At 38.8% G+C, this 21,077-nt stretch overlaps 1 protein-coding gene across 1 annotated transcript; it reads right to left on the reverse strand.

The window, feature by feature from the left end:
* Positions 1-507: 507 nt before the first annotated feature.
* Positions 508-19,505, reverse strand: LOC105013874 (solute carrier family 26 member 6). The gene is made up of 19 exons (XM_010875711.3): positions 19,202-19,505; positions 15,439-15,578; positions 14,157-14,267; positions 13,716-14,056; positions 13,477-13,629; positions 12,341-12,423; positions 11,740-11,887; positions 8,623-8,736; positions 8,468-8,545; positions 8,292-8,387; positions 8,061-8,167; positions 6,858-6,927; positions 6,657-6,749; positions 5,739-5,849; positions 5,488-5,616; positions 3,178-3,357; positions 2,968-3,022; positions 1,745-1,890; positions 508-1,606 (listed from the first exon to the last, which is right to left on the reverse strand). Exons 1-19 carry the CDS (start codon positions 19,339-19,341, stop codon positions 1,580-1,582), a joined length of 2,322 nt encoding a protein of 773 aa, XP_010874013.1. The 5' UTR covers positions 19,342-19,505; the 3' UTR covers positions 508-1,579.
* Positions 19,506-21,077: the final 1,572 nt, after the last annotated feature.

Here is a 21,077-nt window from a genome sequence, read left to right on the forward strand (position 1 = left end):
AGCACCAGTGTAGCGTGGTGACTCCGGGCCGGGGTGTAATCTGTCTTTATTAGAGCCCCCTCCCGCTACGCCAGTGATACCAAAGAGTACCGTACTGTCTGTATTACCGGTTGTGCAATGTCATAGATATCTAGATGAAGGCACTCATACAGCAACAAATACGTTCATAGCAAGTTCTCTGAGGGTGCTAGTTAATTTTGCATCTTTTGCCCTATTATCTTGCAGAGCTAGGACCTAACAAACTGGATCGTTGGTTAACGCTGCCTGGTTGGTCGAACAATGGAGATGTATAATCTCTGCCTCTCTCTAAATCCCACCCACACAGAATAATTGTGTTAACCCTTGGAACTGTCGAAAAAATAAATTGAGGAACAATCAGAAACAAGTAACCAAAAATAGGGGGGAAATGCAGGCAGAGACAGAATTATTTAATTGCAATTATTATGGCTTACTATTTATACAAATATATTAATATATTTAAAGATACTCTCAAAATGTATATTTGATGTACTCATTTCTGTTTGATTGTGTATTTACATATGCACAGAGCACATAATCAACATTACCACATGGAAAAACCTGTCATTATCTTATCTTAGATAAATCAACTCTCTTAGTTATTACTTTCAAACATCATAAAAAGACATGAGGATCTGATCTGGGACAAACCAAACGGCATCCAAACAGTACAGCATCCAAAACAGCATGTTATAAGGTTTTACAATATAAAGTCTCACATATAATCAGGTATTTATTAAATGTTGTTGATTAGGAAAAATGTCAAATTGCTGATAAAACATTTGTGATACAGTGGCTGTGTATTCAGAAAGAATAATTGTTTTACTATAATATATTGGCGTTGTCTATCAATGTCTATCAAAATGTTTTTAGTTTTTTTGTTGTGAATTACAAACAAAATAACTTAATAACTTAATTAAGGGGATACTCTTATTTGGAAAGGAAAGAAACAGGTGCAGTGGTCTCTTAATTGTTTCCGGAGCTATACGTGCTGGGGGATCACCTCAGATAGTGTCAAAATATGGCCTCATGGGACACAATGATTGAATGACCCTTTTAAACATAAAATGAAATTGGAACAATCTTGAATCAACAGTACACACACACTTACAGGTCAAATATCAAAACTCTCTTTAACAACTCTTTTTTTTGTGACTTTAGTTCTCTTATTACACTCACCTATCACCCCCTTTTTACCACCCATTGATATAAATACAAATTCCTATCTGTCTAGTGTTGCATCATTTAATTCCCACCTCACTCTTCCCTGTCTCCATTTGTTTTTCTTTAGTCACTTTCCTTCTTTTATCTCTTTGTCAGTTTGTCTGTCTGAGTACCTGTCTCTCACTCTCAATCAGTGACATATTCTAGGCTACCATATTATAATATACTGTAACCAAAAGCTTGTTGCAGCCTCTCCATGGAAACTGACTCTCATGTTGTGGAGGTGCTTGTTGTGGTTCTGAATCAACAGGAAACCACAGAGTTGATGGGACATTGAAGGAAGGGGGAAGAGAAGGAGGAAGTTTGTGTGAGAGGGGAACAAAGTGACTCCAGTTGGTTACATCTTGGTGGAGAAGGCTGTGTCCTAATAGATGAGAAGACAGTGTCAGGAGGACTATGGGATAGGAATCAATCAATGTATTGATTTCCATAAATCACTTCCATAGATAATCATTAGAAAACTGCAGATTTTTAAAGAAAAGGTCAAGTCTGTTCCACTCACCAGAGCATTGTCATAGACGGGTCTGTCTTTGTCCCCGTGCACCCGGAGGCTGTGTAACACCGCATCGTGGACAGTAGCAAACAGGCAGCTTTTAGGGATTGACTCACAGAAGAAGCCTGCAATGGATAACTGCTCCACCACACAGACTGGAGTAGAGACAAACAAGGTTAGACAATTTACCCATCACTAGGCTATGTAAAAGTTATAATTTAAAGGAAACTAGCAGCCGTCAGAAAAAAAGCATTCAAGGCTCAAAACCAAAAAGGCACAGAGGCTGAAAAAAGCTGAGGGGGTTCTAGGGCAAATGTATTTTAAAGGTACAAAAACTAACTGGATACTTCAGTGAGTTTGCAGGAAGAATTTCCAAACCCACATAGTGCTCATCCCACCTGCCAATATGGATCCCCATTCTTTTCCTGCTGTATGGATGACCCAGGTTATTCAAGTAAAATTGACAGTGTCCAATTTACTGGGCTTAAAAGAGGCCAGAATAATGCCAAAACAGAAATGCTGACATAACAGCGAAATAACTTCAATACAAACACCAGCAAAAACACATTTGAAATCATTTCTGATGTTAACTTGCTAATGGTGAATTTGTGCCCAGGAAATTGTATCTATTCTGTAACATTTTTTGTTTTGCTTGCCAATTGTTTGGGGACTTGACGTGGACTGTCAAATAAATAGCCATATTGCAGTAATGGTTACAAGCTATCAACAAACTTGCTGGAATGTTGCTGATGAAGGCAGGACACAGCCGCAGGCAGAACGGAGGACTTTGTACAGAAACAGAAATAAAACGGAACAGAACTTTAGAACAGAAACTGAAAACACCACTAACCACCAGAACAGTGACAGACAAGACACATGAAATAAGAAGGAACGTAAGTAGGGGCAGTGATCAGAAACAGTTGAGGGCAATAAAAACAATGAACAGGCATCCATGCTTCAAATGAGGGAGGGAGGGCGTTGGCTCTAACAGGCAGGCCTGCCGAGCCAGGACGTGACACTTGCTAAAAATCTGTTTTATCACATGTAGTCCCACTACAATGACAAATAGTTGAAATTTCAACTGGAAGTTCCATGATGTCATCTGCACAGAGTTTCTGTCTTTCTATGTCCTAATAACAATGTTTAATATACATTACACTTCAAGGCAATGTTTATCTTTGGTCTGAGCAACATAAGATAAGACTAGATGACCCCAGTTAAGACAAACTCACCTTGGCACCCAGTTAAACAAATGTCAATGCCAATCCCTTTGAAGTCATTGAAAATCTGTAAAAAATAAGAGCCAATTAAAGAGGGTAAAGGTCAAATAAGGACCTGCCTACTCACAGAACAACACACTCTTATCACATACAAAGACACTTTGGAATGTGATTGGAAACCAAATCTCCCTCACATGAGCCCCCCCACACACACACACATACATTTCTCAGTGTCTTCACAGTGACCGTGTCAATAAAGCTGGCTCTGGACAGGTCCAGGATGATGGTGTGTGTGTTTTGACTGGAGCTCTCCCCCATCTCCCTTTCTCCTTCACCAGTGGACTTCTTATTATCGTTCACATTAATACCGGTCTCAGATCCCTCCTCAAAGGCCCTGTTGATCTTGGATTGACAGAGACACATGGTATCAATCTCTGATTAAATACACATATGTACAGAGGCGTTTAGAGGCATAGGCAACCTAGATGGTCGCCTAGGGGGCGCCCTACCCGCCCTAAAAAATATAAAATAAATAACATATATTTATACATATTGGGGAAAATAATCCATATGTAGTTTTAGTTATTACTAATATATATATATATATATGTTAAGACTTATTTATTTGTTATGAGTGAGATGATATTGATGTTTCAGGAGATGGTGAGGCAGGGCGGGGCCAGGTGTGAACGGTGGGTGCAGAGCGTTTGAAGCCCCTGGGGACCTACCTTATTGCCAAGTCAAGTGCACTAGTGGTTTTAGAACGTCGGGGATTCTTTCGCAAGTTGCATCTAATCTCGTTGCAAATCACTGATCTGAATTGGCCGCCAGATGTATCTTTATTCTGAACATTTTAACTTTAGAATTATATATTTTGCAATCAAATATGACAGAGGCTCTCAAATCGTTTTTGGGGAGAGGCAAAGAAGATGCTGCTACCAATGAAGAACCATCACGACTGGAATCAATCCCCTCTGAGAATAAGTAGCCCCGTGATTCCGTTAGATTAATTTCACCATGTCGTCTTTCCATGGCAAAATCTTTCATGTCACGTCAAGAAAAAGAAATATATAATCAAAACGTTTTGTTCGACAAATTACATATAATTTGTCGGGATAGACCATCTTTCTAAAGGATTTTTAGCTCGATGTGCTATTTTCTGCATGCGATTTGAGAAACACAGGACGCATAGTCATACGCAGAGCTACAGACCTCATTACTATATTCGAAACAACAGTCGCTCACCCAATTAGTGTACTGCGCGAGAAACAAATTATTTCAGCAAGGAGACAGATCAGGCCAGTCACCAGTGTAACGCACATTAAGGTACTTGTCGTTTGTTTGCTTGACTACGTTAATTACCTAGCTACTCAGTTAAAACACAAATTATTCTCACCTCATATAGATTTGTAGCTATCAGTATTACTGCCAAAATTGTTTCACCAGTGACGATATCATTGATAGTTTTGCAGCAAGGAAATCAAAGCGTGTCCAGTTTTAAGACAGAAACTGCCCTTCATCTGCTGTAATAGCACACATAATACGATTTTGAGTGTCTTTTTTGAATCCAGTTTATGCACCTGTCGTTAAATTTTTGATTGTACATTAGTAAATATTGTTTTATTTTGTCTTTATTTATTTTTTCTAACAGCACAGTATGTTGATTCTCCTTTATTGTTAAGATTTTTTGTACACCTGTTATCGCACTTGTATTTATTTTGTGTTTATAAAAGTAAAAGTAAGAAGTGTTATTTCTTATTCTTTTGGGGGGGGGGGGGGGGGGGGGGGGGGCAACATTTAGAGATCTCGCCTAGGGCGCCAGATTGCCCAGAAACGCTTCTGCATATTTAGTATGTGTTTCAATAGGCCAGCCTAAACTCTAAAACCACATTGTTCAAAGGATACTGGTCCGAGGTGGGGGTGATGTGCAACAATGTTATATCAGGAAGGATGTTTTTTTTGTGGATAACCCTGCTTTCTTTTATGGCATGAAATGCTGGGCTGTTAAATAATATGTTTTTTATGGTATACTACTGGTTACTGTGTGAAGTAAACAACAACCAGTTACTGAACTGTGTCTATGTTTGTCAACCAGTGTCGTATTGCCATTTTTCACTTGACTTTTCAATTAATGCGTGTTTTTACAATAATCACAGCCCACATCAATAAATGCAGGCCCATTTTATACATCACACTCGATTGCTTTAGCCTTTTTGATTGCCAGGTACTTTCATCTATTTTTATTTTTTTTAGATTATTTGAAAGTAGTCTTTTATTTACTCAGAAATCAATCATGGCTGAGCTTCAACTTAGGAAATATAAGACAAACATTGACAGTGACATTTCCTCTACAGGAAGGTATGCGAACCATTCTGAATGACTTTAAACCCCATGTTCAAATTATTGCTCACTTAATTTCCTTTTACATTGGTGGTCTCAGACCATTTCTCATTTATTTCTAATGTGGGTCAAACTATTTAAGGTTTCCTATGCCCTGATTCTTGTCCAAAGTGTTTTCTGTAGGCTACACACCTGTCCATTTTGGGCTTTTTCACTATAGACAATGGCCAACTGGTTCCCATTCAGGTCTGAGGAAGCCATCTCTACATCCCCTTGATTCTCTGGATGGACTGTTCCATTGGGTAGTTGTCCATTCAAACGCTTATGGGAATGAAAGGGGAAGGAGAGAGGAGATTCCTTAAAAACACAGTGTTCATATATGTACAGTATGTGTGTATGTGAATATTTGCTAGACTTATGTGTGTATAATACATGTGTAATACCAGTTTCCTGGCCTCCTTTTTGGCTTTTTTTTCTTCTTTCTTGGCAAGTCTCATTTGTTTATCCTCTCTTTTCTTCTTTTGGTTCAGCAGCTTCCCAACGTCAATTCCAGTCTGTGAAAGAAAGGAAAATACAGCAAATAGCAGTTTTAGGCACTTAACTAATTTATTTAGTTACATAGTTAATGTGAGGTCTGCCTGTTCTGTGGTTTTTCTTTTCGTTTTTTCGATGTTCTTGTATTTTGGTTTCTGTTTGTTATTTTCTGTTATCTTGAATGTAGCTTCTGTCCTTTGTTTTGTATCCCACCTGTGTCACACACCTGTTCCCACTTAGCGTTCCCCACTTAGTTTGTTCAATTCTGTTCCCTCATCGTGAGGTATTGTTGTTTGTCACTTGTTACCAGCATACTAAGCATGTTTAGATTATTCTGTTTTCGCCTTCTTGGTGTACCTACTCCAGCTAACCCTTTTTGACTATTCTGCCTGCCTTTTATTTTAACCTGCCGTTTTTGTACCGTTGCCCGTCTTTATTGGTTTACTGTGTTTCTCTATCAGAGACCAAAATGGGGCACAGAATTAAAAACTAAATAGATTTGAAATGAGGCAGGTGGGACATACAACCAATCTCAGATGGGTAAACATTACAAGACAAAATATTTCCTTAAATTCCTTTGCTTCACAAAACTAATGACCTTTTAGGAAATGTAAGGCTTACTACCCTTAACCAATGTCAAACCGTAGGTTTCCACAAATTTGAATGAACCAAATTTGCAAGCTAGGATATGAATTAACAAAGATGTACATAGTAATGGATGTTTTTATGCATTGGGTTTGTTTAATTCAACTCAAAACCAACCATTCCTGTGAGGACTGCAAGTTACGAGTCTACGCATGTATTACTAACACACACACACACACTACCTTCTCTTGCAATGCATCCAGGTATAGCTCAGCGTTGGTATAGTAAATTGTGGTGGAGGAACGGAAGATAATGATACCTGGTATCTCTTTCACCTGTGGGGCAAACAAACACAAACAAGGGGGTTTTGATAGATGGTCTTTCAAAACATCATTGACTAACCTACAGTCCCATTTATTCTATATTGAGCTCTAGAGTCTCACCTCCTCATATGCGTCCATTTCCAGGTAGAGCTCAGTCCCAGGAACCTGCCCCAGGATAGAGTAACGTGGTCTAGGAAAGAAAGGGATAGAGGTTCCAGTTGGCCAATCAGACTTACGGTACAACACGATCAGTTTGAGCACATCTGGGTCATCCACTGAACACACAACATCATGCATTGAGAAGGCCACAAGAACTTCCCCTCTCACCGAAGCCCTGTCCTCCAGGTGCTAAATATACAAGCCTGACTGTCGTGGTTGGCAAATGGAAAGGAAAAAAAGACGGGTTCACAAGTCAGGCCATGCGGCATCAAACTTTCAGTGACTGACAATAGTGTTGTATTGTCTGTCTTTTAATGCGGCTTTGGGTAATGTCCCAAATTTAGCATTCACATTTTAGTAATTTAGTAGATGTTTTATTCCAACTTGCGGAAGCAATTTTGGTTAAGTTCCATACATATGGCACAGCAATAGCAATAGCAAGTTTGGGATTCCCAAACTGGGAACAGAGTTTGGGATTCAACCAAATATTTGCAAACTATTCCTCACTGTATGTATGTGCCTCCCTTTGTCTGGTTAGAATCAGTCAATTCTCATAATCATTTCTTATTCAATCATTATTTATCCAGGTTGGTTGAGAACCAATTCTACATTTTCAATGACAACCAACCTGAAACATTCAATTCAGATTTCCCTGCTGATGGCTCTAGCCTGGGTGATTTCCAGAAATTTTAACTAGCAATTCCATTGTGACATTGTACACTAATGCAGCCTTCACGTCTCAGATTATGGTTAAATCATGCCAGATTATGATTTCTCGCCCCCTCCTTCACCTCCCCCTTTTGAAATAGATAATCAACAGAGGCTGAATGCCCTGTGTCCTGTGTGGAAATGATGCATCCATGTGGACCAGATTCTAGAGTTCTGCTTATTTGACAAATTCAGTTTGAGATAGTAATCCTCCTCTAGCTTTCTGTGGATTTGGATTAGGGTAGGTCAGACTGCTATTTTACTGGTATATCTCCTGGAAGACACTGTTTCAGTTGAGCCTGACACTTCTGTTGGCCTTTTTGATTTATTATGGAAGTTGTGTGGTACCTTGTTCTTTCCCTCAGGGAATATGCCCTGAAGACTAAGCACAATGAGAAGGAAAATAAGTTGAATCTCTCACTGTTACGAGAAAACAAAAAACAAAAAAAGACTCACAGCTGCGTTCTGAAGATGACAGTAAGTATAGAGAAGCCAACGGATACAGCCAGACCAATATCCAGATTCAGCAGCACAACAGACACCAGTGTTACCAACCACACCATCTAGGGGGTAGCAGAGACACAAGCAATAGGGGATTTCCCAGTCATGCTTAACGTTAATCAGTATTGTGTAAGTTTTAGGACATGGAGAAGATTAAAGTGATGTGTATAAATGTGCTTCTCTCACCAGGTCGACTTTGTTGCTCTTCCAGAGTGCAGGAATGTCCGAAAACTGCATAAACATTCCTTTCATGTTCACATAAATGATACAGGCCAGGACAGCCTAGAGGGCACAAACACACACAGATCAGTGTTTTTGGGGTTGTTTATGTTTATCTTTTTCCATGGGGGGGTAATAGATACCTTTGGAAGCTGCTGAAAAAGTGGCCCAATTTCGAGGATGATGATCAGCAAAACCACTGCAGAAACAATCCCAGTCACCTGAGAAAATGAATGAAAGTGTATAGAATTGACCGGCAGACAGACAGTGGATGTGAATGCACGTATGTATGTACTACCTGTGTCTTGCCTCCAGTGGTTTCCTGGAGGAGGCTGCGGGCCAAAGAAGGGGTGATGAAATGACATTGAAAGAATCCTCCCGCTGTGTTACAGAGTCCCAAGGCAATCAGCTCCTACACAGAGAGAGACAGAAATGGCCTATTCATCCTCCAATAGTACTTAGAATGATAACAGTATGAGACTTTCAGAAGTGAAGATGGGGAGGGGTCACCACTCAGTGAAAGACTGCACACGCAAATAGTCTAACAATTTAAGAATAACATTTCTCAATGGAAAATTGCAGGGAATTTGGGGATCTAATCCTCTACCGTACATAATCTAATTAAAAGATTTAGAGAATCTGGAGAAATCTCTGTATGCAGTCACAAGGCTGAAAACCAGTATTGGGTGGCCGTGATCTTTGGGCCCTCAGACAGCACTGCATTAAAAACAGACATGATTCTGTGTGTTAATCACTGCATGGAGCAGAAAATGATTGTCTGTGAACACAATGTTGCTGCATCCTGGGCCCGCTCCAGGCGTAATTGACATAAGCGACCGCTTAGGGCCACGAACCACTAGGGGGCCTTCAACTGCTAGGGAGCAGTCTTCCGGGCTAAAGAGGAGATGCACCGCCCGGTTTGTTATCAGTGCACAGTTTAAAAGCCAGCATCCATGATGGTATGGGGGTGCATTAGTGCATATGGCATGGGTGACTTGCACGTCTGTGAAGGCACCATTAATGCTGAACAATATAAACAGGTTTTGGAGCAACACTTCCAGACATCCAGATTTTTTTTTTTTCCTTGCTTTATTTCAGGAAGACAATGCCAAACCACATTCTGCACATATTAAAAAAACATGGCTCTGTAGTAAAAGAGTCTGGGTGGTGAACTGGCCTGCCTGCAGACCAGACCTGTCTCTCATTAAAAACATTTGGCACATTATGAAATGAAAAATAAGACAAAGGAGAGCCGAACTGTTGAGCAGCTGAAATCCTATATCAACCAAGAATGGGAAAACATGTCACTTTCAAAATTACAGCAGTTGGTCTCCTCAATTCCCAAACACTTACAGTGTTGTTAAAAGAAGAGGATGCAACAAAAAGGGGTGACGCCCCCTGCCCCTCTACCCTGCCATTGACAAATTGCCCTTATGTCTGGATGTTTTTTTAAGAATATCATATTTTTCTAAAAATAACCAAAGAGTAGGCTACATAGCAACATGAAGAATTGACACCCAAGTGAAAAACACAACACCCCTCTCCTTCTAAATGGTTTTGCCTAACTTGAAACTTACCACGCATCCTGTGTAATGCGCTGCCCACTGGCTGGTTAGTGGTTAGCTCATAATTCAAGCATTTTGGCTAGGTAAGTCTGTTACAGCTACATATCATTACATCAGCATATGAGCAGTTAGCTAGCAAACATACAACATACACTGGTTTACTGGTGACCGCATTAACCAATTCTTCTGGCTGCTGTTTTTGCCCTCCATGTCTGACAGTCTAAAGTTCATCCTCTAAAAACTGAAATAGATAATAAATAGTGCATTAGTGCATTGCTACCGTAGCTACATTAACTTAACAAATCTGTAACATTAGGCTGCATCACATCCTCTTGGTAGGTAGATACATTTGTATTCAGAAATGAGTATACCATACATTTATTTATCAGACTGGTTTGTTCATCCTTTCTACAGTCATGTTAGAAGACAGAAGATATATAATGTATTGATTCTGGCTGCTGTTCATTATGGCATATACATTTCCAAATGTAATCATAAATACAGTTCAATCAGGCTCAATTTATGTTTTTTGTGGTTATTAAAGCACTTGAATCCTCTATTAAGTATATAATAATTATTACTTTTCTTAAATTATGGTATTTTCTGGCCAGCCAATAGATTTTGACCAACGCATTTTACATAAAAAAAATATGTGCAGCCCTCCGTTGAACTTCAAAATCCCTATTTGGGCCTTGAACCAAAAGGCTTGCCCACTGCTTTTTATGCAAACTATGCTGCTGTGCTTTAGTGACCCGATTGGGACTCTGCTCTTTTTGATTGTTGCAGTGCAAACATGCTGGAGGTTGTGGTCAGGTTCAAACCATGCATGTGCAGTGCTTTGGCTAGTTTCCTGTCCTGGAAGTGATTTGACAGTTGTTAACTTGATAACTTGTTCTAGGTGTCACAGTTATTAAAGAGCAAAATAAAAAAAATTAGAAATGTAATCGGCAGGGGTGCCCTTTATTGGGTTTGGCCCCTGCCCCTCCGGAGGTCTGTGAATGGGTCTGGTAAACATGCCCCTGTCACAACCTTTTTTGAAATGTGTTGCTGGCATCAAATTCAAAATGGGCATGTCTTTTTCTTTACATTTCTCCGCATCTAAACTTTTTTGGAAACGGGGTTGTATTTAAGTGTCATCTAAATCAGATAATAAAATATGAACCCCAATAACAGCAAATAAATATAGGATAATGCTGATTATTTTTTTTAGCTTATTAGCTTAATACAATCTATGGCACGGCCTTGCACTTTACATTCATTAATAACCATAATACTTTCATGTCTCATATTAACAATCCCACCTGGCCACTTTTGCCACAATCATTACCAACAGCAGTGAATCCATGTGCAGTACAAAACGTGGCATAACATTAAGTAGCAAACAGGGTAAAGCTGGCTAATCCAATAAAATAAAAAATTTTATTGATTTGATTGTTACTTGACTTCAAACAATCCCTTTCTGTCTGACTGCTGGGTTTCTTGGGAAGCTGAATTAAGAGACATTGCAATAGGCTTAATGCAAAAATTGACAACGGCAGTAAGATAGATATCAATTGAATTAGTGCAATGATGCTCAAGATGACATTTTGCATCATCATGGAGTAGAATTCTATGAGGAAAATATTCTAACTGGTGAGCAAAACAGATCTATGGAGATAGGTATATGCTTTTTTCCCGCCAACAAAATGCCAGAAATTAAAATGGGGAGACTTTTATCAAAATTGCAATGCACATTTATGATAACAATTTTGTAGTGGTTATTGTACCTATCAAAGTACCGAAATAACATAATTTTAATAGGATTGCAAAATACTCTTTAACTGAGTGGTCTAAGTTGTTGTGTGACCCACCTGGTTGCTGTCCACCTTGTAGCCATATTTGAGACCAAAGGTTTTGCCCAACGAGATGCTAATGGCATAGCCAACTATGGCCAGAGAAAATGCACTCCCAGCCACCGAGCCCCACAGACTGATGTCAGGATTACGTGGTGCCAGTAATCTGGAGACAATGAGAAATGGGAGATTAAATGACCAGCAATAGCTGGTGTATTTCCAGATGGTCCCATCATCAACACTTCTCAATGACTACCTTTATACTAGAGGTTAAAACTTTGGATCTACATTGAAATGAGAATTAGTTTTGTGTCTCATAGAAACACATTCCAAGGAACCAAGTGTCTCTAGATTGTAGTGCAATGACATTTTTTAGTAAGACCTCAAATAGCGTCATCCACACGCTCATAATCAGTATAGCACCCATATGAAGATGTTCTACAAGCTTGTGTTGGGTTAATGCAGGCTAATGCTGCTGGCAGTTTAATGCTGCTGGCTAATGTTGAGTCCAAACTGACTCACTGAGCTAAGAAACCAAATTAGAACAGATTTATTTTGGACCATGGTCAAATTTGGCTAAATTGGCATCACACACATGCTCACACTCATAAACACTTACCCCTTAGGAATCTGTCCAACCACGGCCACTTTGTACAGACCGTTCAAGTTGCTGTAGTAGGAGATAATTGTTGCAAATATGATCTGCAACATACAAACACACACATAAATAAACATCAACACCATAACATCCACTGTTCAGTTGTAATACTATGTATTTTTGAGTAAAATATAATTTCCAACCATGTATGGTTTTGTCATTGGGAGATATCCAGGGGGAACATTAGATCACATGACTGAAGGTATCAGACAATATGTTATACTTATACTCATCTTTTTACAATGCACACCTACGTCTCACCAAGACACAGCGGTTGAAAAAAATCTCCCATTTTGACTCATCAGACCAAAGGACAGATTTCCACTTGTCTAATGTCTATTCCTCAAGTCTTTTTTTCTTATCGATGTCCTTCAGTGGTGATGTTTTTGCAGTAATTTGACCATGAAGGCCTGACTCATGCAGTCTCCTCTGAACAGTTGATGTTGAATTGTGTCTGTTACATTGTGAAGCATTTATTTAGGCTGCTATCGTTGAAACGTTAAAATTATTTCTGAGGCGGGTAATTATAACGAACTCATCCTCTACAGCAGAGGTTACGCTGGGTCTTCGTTTCCTGTATCGGGCCTCAGGACAGCCACTTTCATCATTGTGCTTGATGGTTTTTGCGACTGTAACTGAACAAACTTTCAAGGTTTTTGAAATGATCCGGAATTTTATGGTTATAAGTAATGATAGACTGTTCTCTCTTTGCTTATGGACTACTACAGTACATACATAATGATGGTCGTCTGTACCAACCCTACCATTGTGATTTGTTTAACCCTTCTTATTTACAACATGACTCAATATGTGTTGTTTCATAGATTTGGTGTCTTCATTTGAAAAACATGTTTTAGACACTGTATTGTGATTTGTTTAACCCTTCTTATTTACAACATGACTCAATATGTGTTGTTTCATAGATTTGATGTCTTCATTTGAAAAACATGTTTTAGACACTAATCTCCTCATAGATATTCGTCATGTACACATACGTTCAAGGAACCCAAGCAGACAAAAGTGTGGGTCAAAATACTGAATGTGTTTTAAGGACTTACAGGGTTAAGGCCTTTAGGGATCATCCTTTCATGACTTACCACTATGAGTTCTATTGGAATTGGTGCAGGCAATTTCTTCGCAAAGCAGGTGTTGAGTTCTTTGACGGTTATGAGGACCACCAAGGCCACCAGAGTGATCACCACAGCCCCAATGTTAGTCAATGGCAGTTTCCTACAGATGTCTATTAGGAGCTGAAAGGACAGAGAGAGGGGTGGAAATTGACAAGTAGGAGAGGTAAAGAAATGTAGTGTTTGTGTATTTCTATGTGTATACTCACATAGATCTGAGACAACGGTCCTGTGTAGAGCAAAGTACTGATCCCGAAGGTGTTTGAGAGTTGGGAGAGGACCACTTGTATAGATGCTCCTGTAGTGTAGCCACGTACCAGGGGATCCGACAGGTACGTTGCAATGAAACCTACCTGCAAAAGGCCCATGGCAAACTGAAAGATCCCACACAGCACAGTGAGGCTGGATGCTATCCGTACTCTATCATTATAAAGGGCTGTGCTATCTAGAACTGCAGTCCCGTTGGTTCCATTTAGTGTCATGTAGTTGCTGTTTGGGGCCAGTGTTTCTGTTACAATGCCAACCATGAGACTGGTCACAGCAAATGGGCCTGAGGGGAAGATACGGAAATCAGATTAGTGAAATTGCTATTCTCTTGACTTAATGATTCTGAAATTGAAATTCTGTCCATTCTTTCCATTCTGTTTCACCTATGGAGATGTGTTTGGAGGTCCCGAAGAAGAAGTAGACTAGTGTCGGGTAGAAGGAGGTGTAGAGGCCATATACAGGGGGTGTACCGGCCAAGAGAGCATAGGCTAAACCTGGGGAAATGTTAAAGCAATGTCAGGCTTCAGTCTTCACAAATTCTGTATATACTCTTAGGTAGCTCATGTAACTACAGCTCCGGAAACATTTACTAGACCACTGCACCTTTTTCTTTCCTTTCTAAAAAAGTTGAAAAGGAAAGTTTTGGGTGAGGAAAAGAAGTGTTCAATTTGCAGTGGTCTCTTAATTTTAACCCTTCTGTTCCTCACTCAAAACCTTCCTTCCTTTTTTGAAAAGGAATGAAAAAGGTGCAGGGGTCTCTTAATTTTCCCGGAGCTGCATATTACAGATACATATACTCCAGAAATCTACTTTCTGCTGTTTTTCTTAACAGTTGCATCATCAATGAAGATATGTCCCCCAGGACAAGTTACAGTCATACATGCCCTAGCCTTCCGATTACTGAAAAACAGAACTGAATAATTTGATTATTATACACAACCTTTCATTTAAATCTACGCTCAGGAGTGAAATAAGTCTACAATGTATCAATGGATGGTCCAGGTTTTAGATTAATATTTTTTTTTAAATGGTTTTATACTATGGACTTAACTCATTCCATACATAGACTCTCCAGATCTTTTTCCCAGATTATTGTGACAGGCAGAGTGTTAACATTTTCACAATCTTAGTTCATTATAAATTAAGGACACCACTCCAGTAATTGTAGTAGGACTCCTTAACCTTAACTTCAAGTGAAATACATTTCATAGACAACATATGTTTTCAAAGCTGTAGTTCAATAAAAATCATTTTTTGAGCCTGTGATAGGTGTCTCCCAAATCCCACTGTACGACTGGGTATGTTGTGAGGTTTTTATTAATTCGGACTGCTTAGCTTAAGGTCATGGATCTGGAAAGGCACAAAACAAAACAAAATAAATAGGAGTGCCAGAATTTGAACTGGGCACTTGGAGTCAGAGGCTCAAAATCCATTCCAACCCAAACACTGTAATCTATCTAATAGCGTTCACAATTGCCCCTACAGGTCAATTCCAAAGTTTGATAGAGACGTTAACCCCACCATGATAAACATCTAAAATAGACAAGGCACTGTTTTGTAAACTGCCAGGTCCTTTCATTCCAATACAATGGAGTACTTGTTCACTGGGTGGTGCGCCCAGTGTGTGCATGTGTGTATATTCAAAGATGACGATGAAGCACAAACCCAGAGGCAGGTGCATGATGCCGACACTGATGCCAGAGGTGAGGTCTCCCAGGGCGTTGTCTCTCAGTGAGTAGCGGGGCAGCCATGACAGTACAGGCAGAAAGCCCAGCACAGAACGCTTCAGCTTGGGCACTGAACACCTGGACCAGGGGAAGGGTTGGAGTGGAGGAGAGGTGAAGAACAGAATACAATGTCGTCATCTAATTGTGAAAACAAAAACATACCCACTGAGTTTTGCTGTTGTGTTTCAACTGATGAACTGAGCCTATTTTATTACCAGACGACCTGCACAAGCGTGAGTTAGTATGAACTTGAAATTACAGTGCATCTGCAGAATACTTAGACCCTTTCAATGTTCACATGTTTTGTTATGGCCTTTTGTACATCATCTTTCCTCATTAGTATGCACAGTATACACCGTAATGACAAAGAAAAAGCAGTTTTATGTTTAATTTTAGCAAATGTATGAAAAGAAACCTCAAACATGACTTTTACATAAGTATTCAGACCTTTTGCTATGACTCAAAATTACACTCAAGTGCATCCTGTTTCTATGGATCATCCTTGACATTTTCTACAACTTGATTGGAGTCTATTTGTGGTAAATTCATTGATTGGACATGAAGCTGAAAAGGCACACAGCTGTCTATATAAGGTCCCACAGTATAACAGTGTATGTCAGAAACAAGCAAAAAGGGTTGACGGAATTGCCTGTAGAGCTCTGAGACAGGATTAGAAAAAATAACATCCTAACTCCAACCTGTTAAGAAAGTGTATGGAAAGTGTATGAAACATTCATTTGGTGGGTATTTTCTGGCTGACTCATTCTGTGCCCATTGACAATAATCTATGGTTGGATGTCACCTGGATGTGCACCGGAATGGCGTGTTTTCTTACTTTGCCTACACGTATGGATATTATTATCATTAGAAATGAATGGACAAAATGGAAGATCAAATAACATGAATTCACAATGGAAAAATGAAAGGTAAAATTACATGAATTCACAATGGAAAAATGCCAATTGAACAAAATTTTATACATTTAATTGACATATATAAAGGAGTATATTCCCCAACTATTCCTCCACTATTCTTAATTGTACTGTATAGCTCTGGAAAAAATTATGAGACCACTGAACCTTTTCCTTTCCAAAAAAGTTGAAAATAAAGTTTTTGAGTGTGGAACAGAAGGGTTAAAATTAAGAGACCACTCAACATTTTCCTTTCCAAAAAAGTTGACAAGAAAGTTTTTGAGTGAGGAACAGAAGGGTTAAAATTAAGAGACCACGGCAAATTGAACACTTCTATTCCTCACTCAAAACGTTCCTTTATACCTTTTTGGAAAGGAAAGAAAAAGGTGCATTGATCTCAATTTTTTCCGGAGCTGTAGTTCTCCATAGATGGTGCCGAAGTGCAAACAACATAGTCACTCAGTCACTGTCATCATAGCGAGCTGGAGCTAGAAACAGGTCTTGGTTGATCAGGGTTTCAGAACAACGTTGCTGATTGGTGACCTGCTCCCCCCACCTGTGGCAGGAAACATCTCCCAGGGAAGGTTGAAGAATCCAGAGTTAAATCCAGCATTCAGATTCATATTGGTACATTTAGTTCTTGCATTTAATTATTGATGAATATCAATTGTTTACATAATAAATGTCTAGGAGCTGAAGACTTACTACAATATCAGTGACACTCAAAGACACACAGAATCAAGAAAATTTAGATTATCTAACTTTTTCGCATCCTGAAAGCTGTAAAGACTTGGCACCTCATTGTGTTGTAAGTAAATATGTAATATTAACATGTAAATATGGATTGAAGAATGTATTTGATAATTCCATAAGGATAGTTTTATCAGGACCAAGACGACAAATAAGCTAATTCAATGCAATGCTTTGTGCCTTGCTTCTTGCTAAAACAAACAGAGGCTGTGGGAATTGATCTACTGCTTATACGAGTACCAGTGCCAGGCACAGACCTTCCAAGGGGCATGTACTGAATGTGAAAAAGCGGGCGAAGTTGTCAGCGCACACGGACGGACGATGTGTTGGAGTGAGTGATGCGTGTAAAAAACAGACGACGCATGCTCGTCGGAGTGAGTGACGCATGTAAAAAAGACAGACGATGTATGCCTGTCTGTATGTGTGATGCACATCGCCAAGGCGGAGAGGCACATGTCAACTGGAAAGGGACACTGAATAGCAAAGGAGCATGTGCTCTGTACAGGTTGAGCCTTACCTGTGCACATGCCTGATGGGTACTGTAGGTATCATAAAAACTGCAAGGCCATTATTCTGGTTTTTGACTTAATTTAGTGTACCAACCATTTTCTGCCTTATTCTTCAACTCCGTTTTGGTCCTTTGCATATCTGAACTCTGTGCCTTAATTTCTGCCTGCCCCGGTTTCTGCCTTCTGGATATTGGAATTGTCCCGTACTCTTCAGATCTCCTGTGAACCAAACACTGCCTGCTTGACCCAGGTTTTTGCCTTTTGGTCATTGAAGTATACACTCTGCATAACTACTCCACCTGGTTCCTGTGTTGTATTCGTTACTGCTGGTATCTACATTCGCTATAAATACTGGAAGTTCTGGTATTTCATGAACAGACCAATACATGACACAAATGTATCACAGTAAGCATTATTAATTAGTTCATTCAGTAGCTGTGGTATGGTGAAATGCCCCTTTTAAGTGCAAGATGGACTGTATTCCCGCCAAAATGCAAGGAAATAATAACTTGATTATTTTCTTTTTTAGTTTAAAAAATATACTTTATCTTGCTGCATATTTGGATGATTTATGTGCTTTAATTGTACTGCAGTTGTAATGCAAGAACTATATCTCCCTGTTTCTACTATATATATAGGTAGTCAGTAGCAAGACATGAATATAATGTCTCACAAAGTATTCATTAGTAAATAGGCAATATAAAATGTATTATGAAAAGTAGGTTAATGTAGGCTAATGATAAAATAATTAATCATCTATACAATTTAAATTTAGTTTGACACAATCATTTTAAATGAGCAGGCTATAATGCTTAGTGTTTTATTTCTTATTTTTTTTGTTTGTTTTTCTCAAATATGAGATAACAGAAAACTTGTCTTTCAAATGAACTTATGAGCAGATGCCTTGCCTATAGCTGAAAGCAGTCAACTGGATTGCTACAACTGTCAAAGATAAAAATGCGGCCTGTCAAGGTTGGAAAGCTGGTTTGTAACAGGAGCTATCTCGCATGAGAAATAATTTCTTCGCATAGGAAATTTGATTAGTAGATTTATGTTTTATCTATTTGAGCAATAATATATAGCTTGAAAGGATTGCAATACATGTCTTTCGATATAAAAACACTGTCAATATTTGGCACCGTCCCAACTACACAGCCAATCAGGAGCCGCCACTTCATTTGAATCACAACCTTTTAACGCATATGGAGTCCCATCAACTTGATGTATGTTTTGAAGTTGATTGAAACACCTGAACAAATTTAGGGTTCCTGATACAAGAGGATTCCTGATACAAGAAATTGTTTTTTTATTTGTAATATATAATTTAATTTCAAAATAATAATACAAAATACATTTAAATTGAGGAGTATGGTGTCTGTAATTTAAAATCACAAAACAAATAAGCCTATGTTGATTACATTTTGAAAATCCAAGGTATTTTATAATTAGATTTCTCATATCATGTAGAAAAGTGATGTTTAAACAAAGTTGATTCAACCAGTTTGTGCTTTGTTGGCTGTTACTGTCTTACCTGAGAGATTCTTTTACCCGTTCCTTTAGGGGAGGTTTGGTGGAGTACGTCCGTATTCTTGCCACATCGTTCAGGGAAAGCTCATTCAATACAACCCTATCCACGTAAAACTTCTCAGCCCCTTGCTCTGGAAAGGCCATGGTTGTCTGTCCGTCTGTCTGTCTTCCAACACTGTGTTTATTCCTTTGTGTCTTCCTCCTTTATCTCTGTATCTGTCTGTCTTTCTAGTTGAAACCCTGAAAAACAACAGTCTCAAAATTATTAACACCCTGATAACATATAAAAAAGAAGATAAGAAGAGACATTTAAGTGCTAAACAAGTCTGTGTACTCTTAGCTGTGTCTTCGTTTATATCCAGTTTGACAAAATGGGGGAGTGACAATCCTCTCCTTTATGAGGGAACAACTCACACCTACCTTCGCTCTGATCAAATCAATCTGCATGTAACATACACAGTTTGCAGTAAGGCTGCAGTAAATGGTTGTATGCTCGTATGCCAACAAGACTCTTAATTTGCTCATTTGAATTATAGAGTGTGATGTGATGGACATAGACATAATTGAAATAGGGGGAAATGTGGACAAGTTCAGTTTGAGGATTCTACAGCCATGTCTACATATTGCATTGGAGTAAAACGGAGGGGGAAGAGCATAGCATTACACAAACGTAACGTTTCTTTCTCAAGAATTGTTGTAGATGCTTGCAGTGGAAGCGTTGCTTCATACCTGATTTTAGAAAATTCCCAGAGAGAAATTTGCTAATTCATTTTAGTTTTGGATAATCTACAAATTTGAATCCAACAGATGTTTTCAAACTAATGTTATCTTTTTCAAATCAAAGCAGCAAATCTCCCAGAACCCCTGGAAGAGGCATGGCTAGCCAAAATTTTTCCCAATACTCAATCTGCTGTGGCGCCACCTCATCAACCACACATTTTAAAAACGTTTGTCGTAACACCTTGTTTGACAGTGTGTGCAAAAATGTTATAACAGTAAAGTTAAACTTATACACATCAAAAAAACACTTCTGCAAACAGTGCAAAACAGTGTATGCAAAATACAGTGAACTAATATACAATTCACTGTATATGTGTAAAAAACTAAATATATACTGGAAATAGGAAAATATTAAAAGGTAGAAGACAATGTTTGTACACTAGAATTTATGTTTTTTATAAGATGAACAAAACATGATTCTAGATTTGATTAAGATATATTTCTTAAATTGTGCACATGGATGAAAATAGTAATTGTTGCAAGCCCCCACCTGAGGTAACGAGGCACACCTTTCTGACTGATACTCCTTGCAGATGCTGAAGTGAAAGAACAACGTCTCACTGCGTGTTTGCAGTGGATTAGGCCATGACGTTGGAAGTATGGTTCTGTAAATCCTTTAAGCCCCATAAACAGAAAAAAAAATATTGTTGGGAAGCAGCTAAAAGCATCTCAAACTGGCACCAAAAATATCACTACCATCACCTGCAACCAGGTAAGCAACGTAACGTTATTTAAAATGAAAATGAACATTATTTAAACTTATTTGTGTTCGGTCAATCTATCATATAGTAAAAACCCTCTTAGAGAGTACTAAATGGGATTGACATTCTGCTTACTCTGGGACTTCTCAGGCCTAGTTTTGTTTGATTAATTGTGAGTTCATTCGGTTTATTGCTGAGTTCATTGCAGGTTAGGATTTGTTGTCTATTCAACTGTATTACATTTCAAACTGATGGAATGAGAATTTCTGTGATTGAGTCTATTATATTTCTGCTGCAACTAGCGTACATAAAACCCCTGTATTATGCACAGTTGTCTTTGGGTTGGTATTATTTCTCAAACAGAACATTACCAAAGATTGTCTGTAAATTAAATCCTTT

Source organism: Esox lucius, chromosome 12 (genome assembly GCF_011004845.1).
Source record: "Esox lucius isolate fEsoLuc1 chromosome 12, fEsoLuc1.pri, whole genome shotgun sequence".
NCBI classification, from domain to species: Eukaryota; Metazoa; Chordata; class Actinopteri; order Esociformes; family Esocidae; genus Esox; species Esox lucius.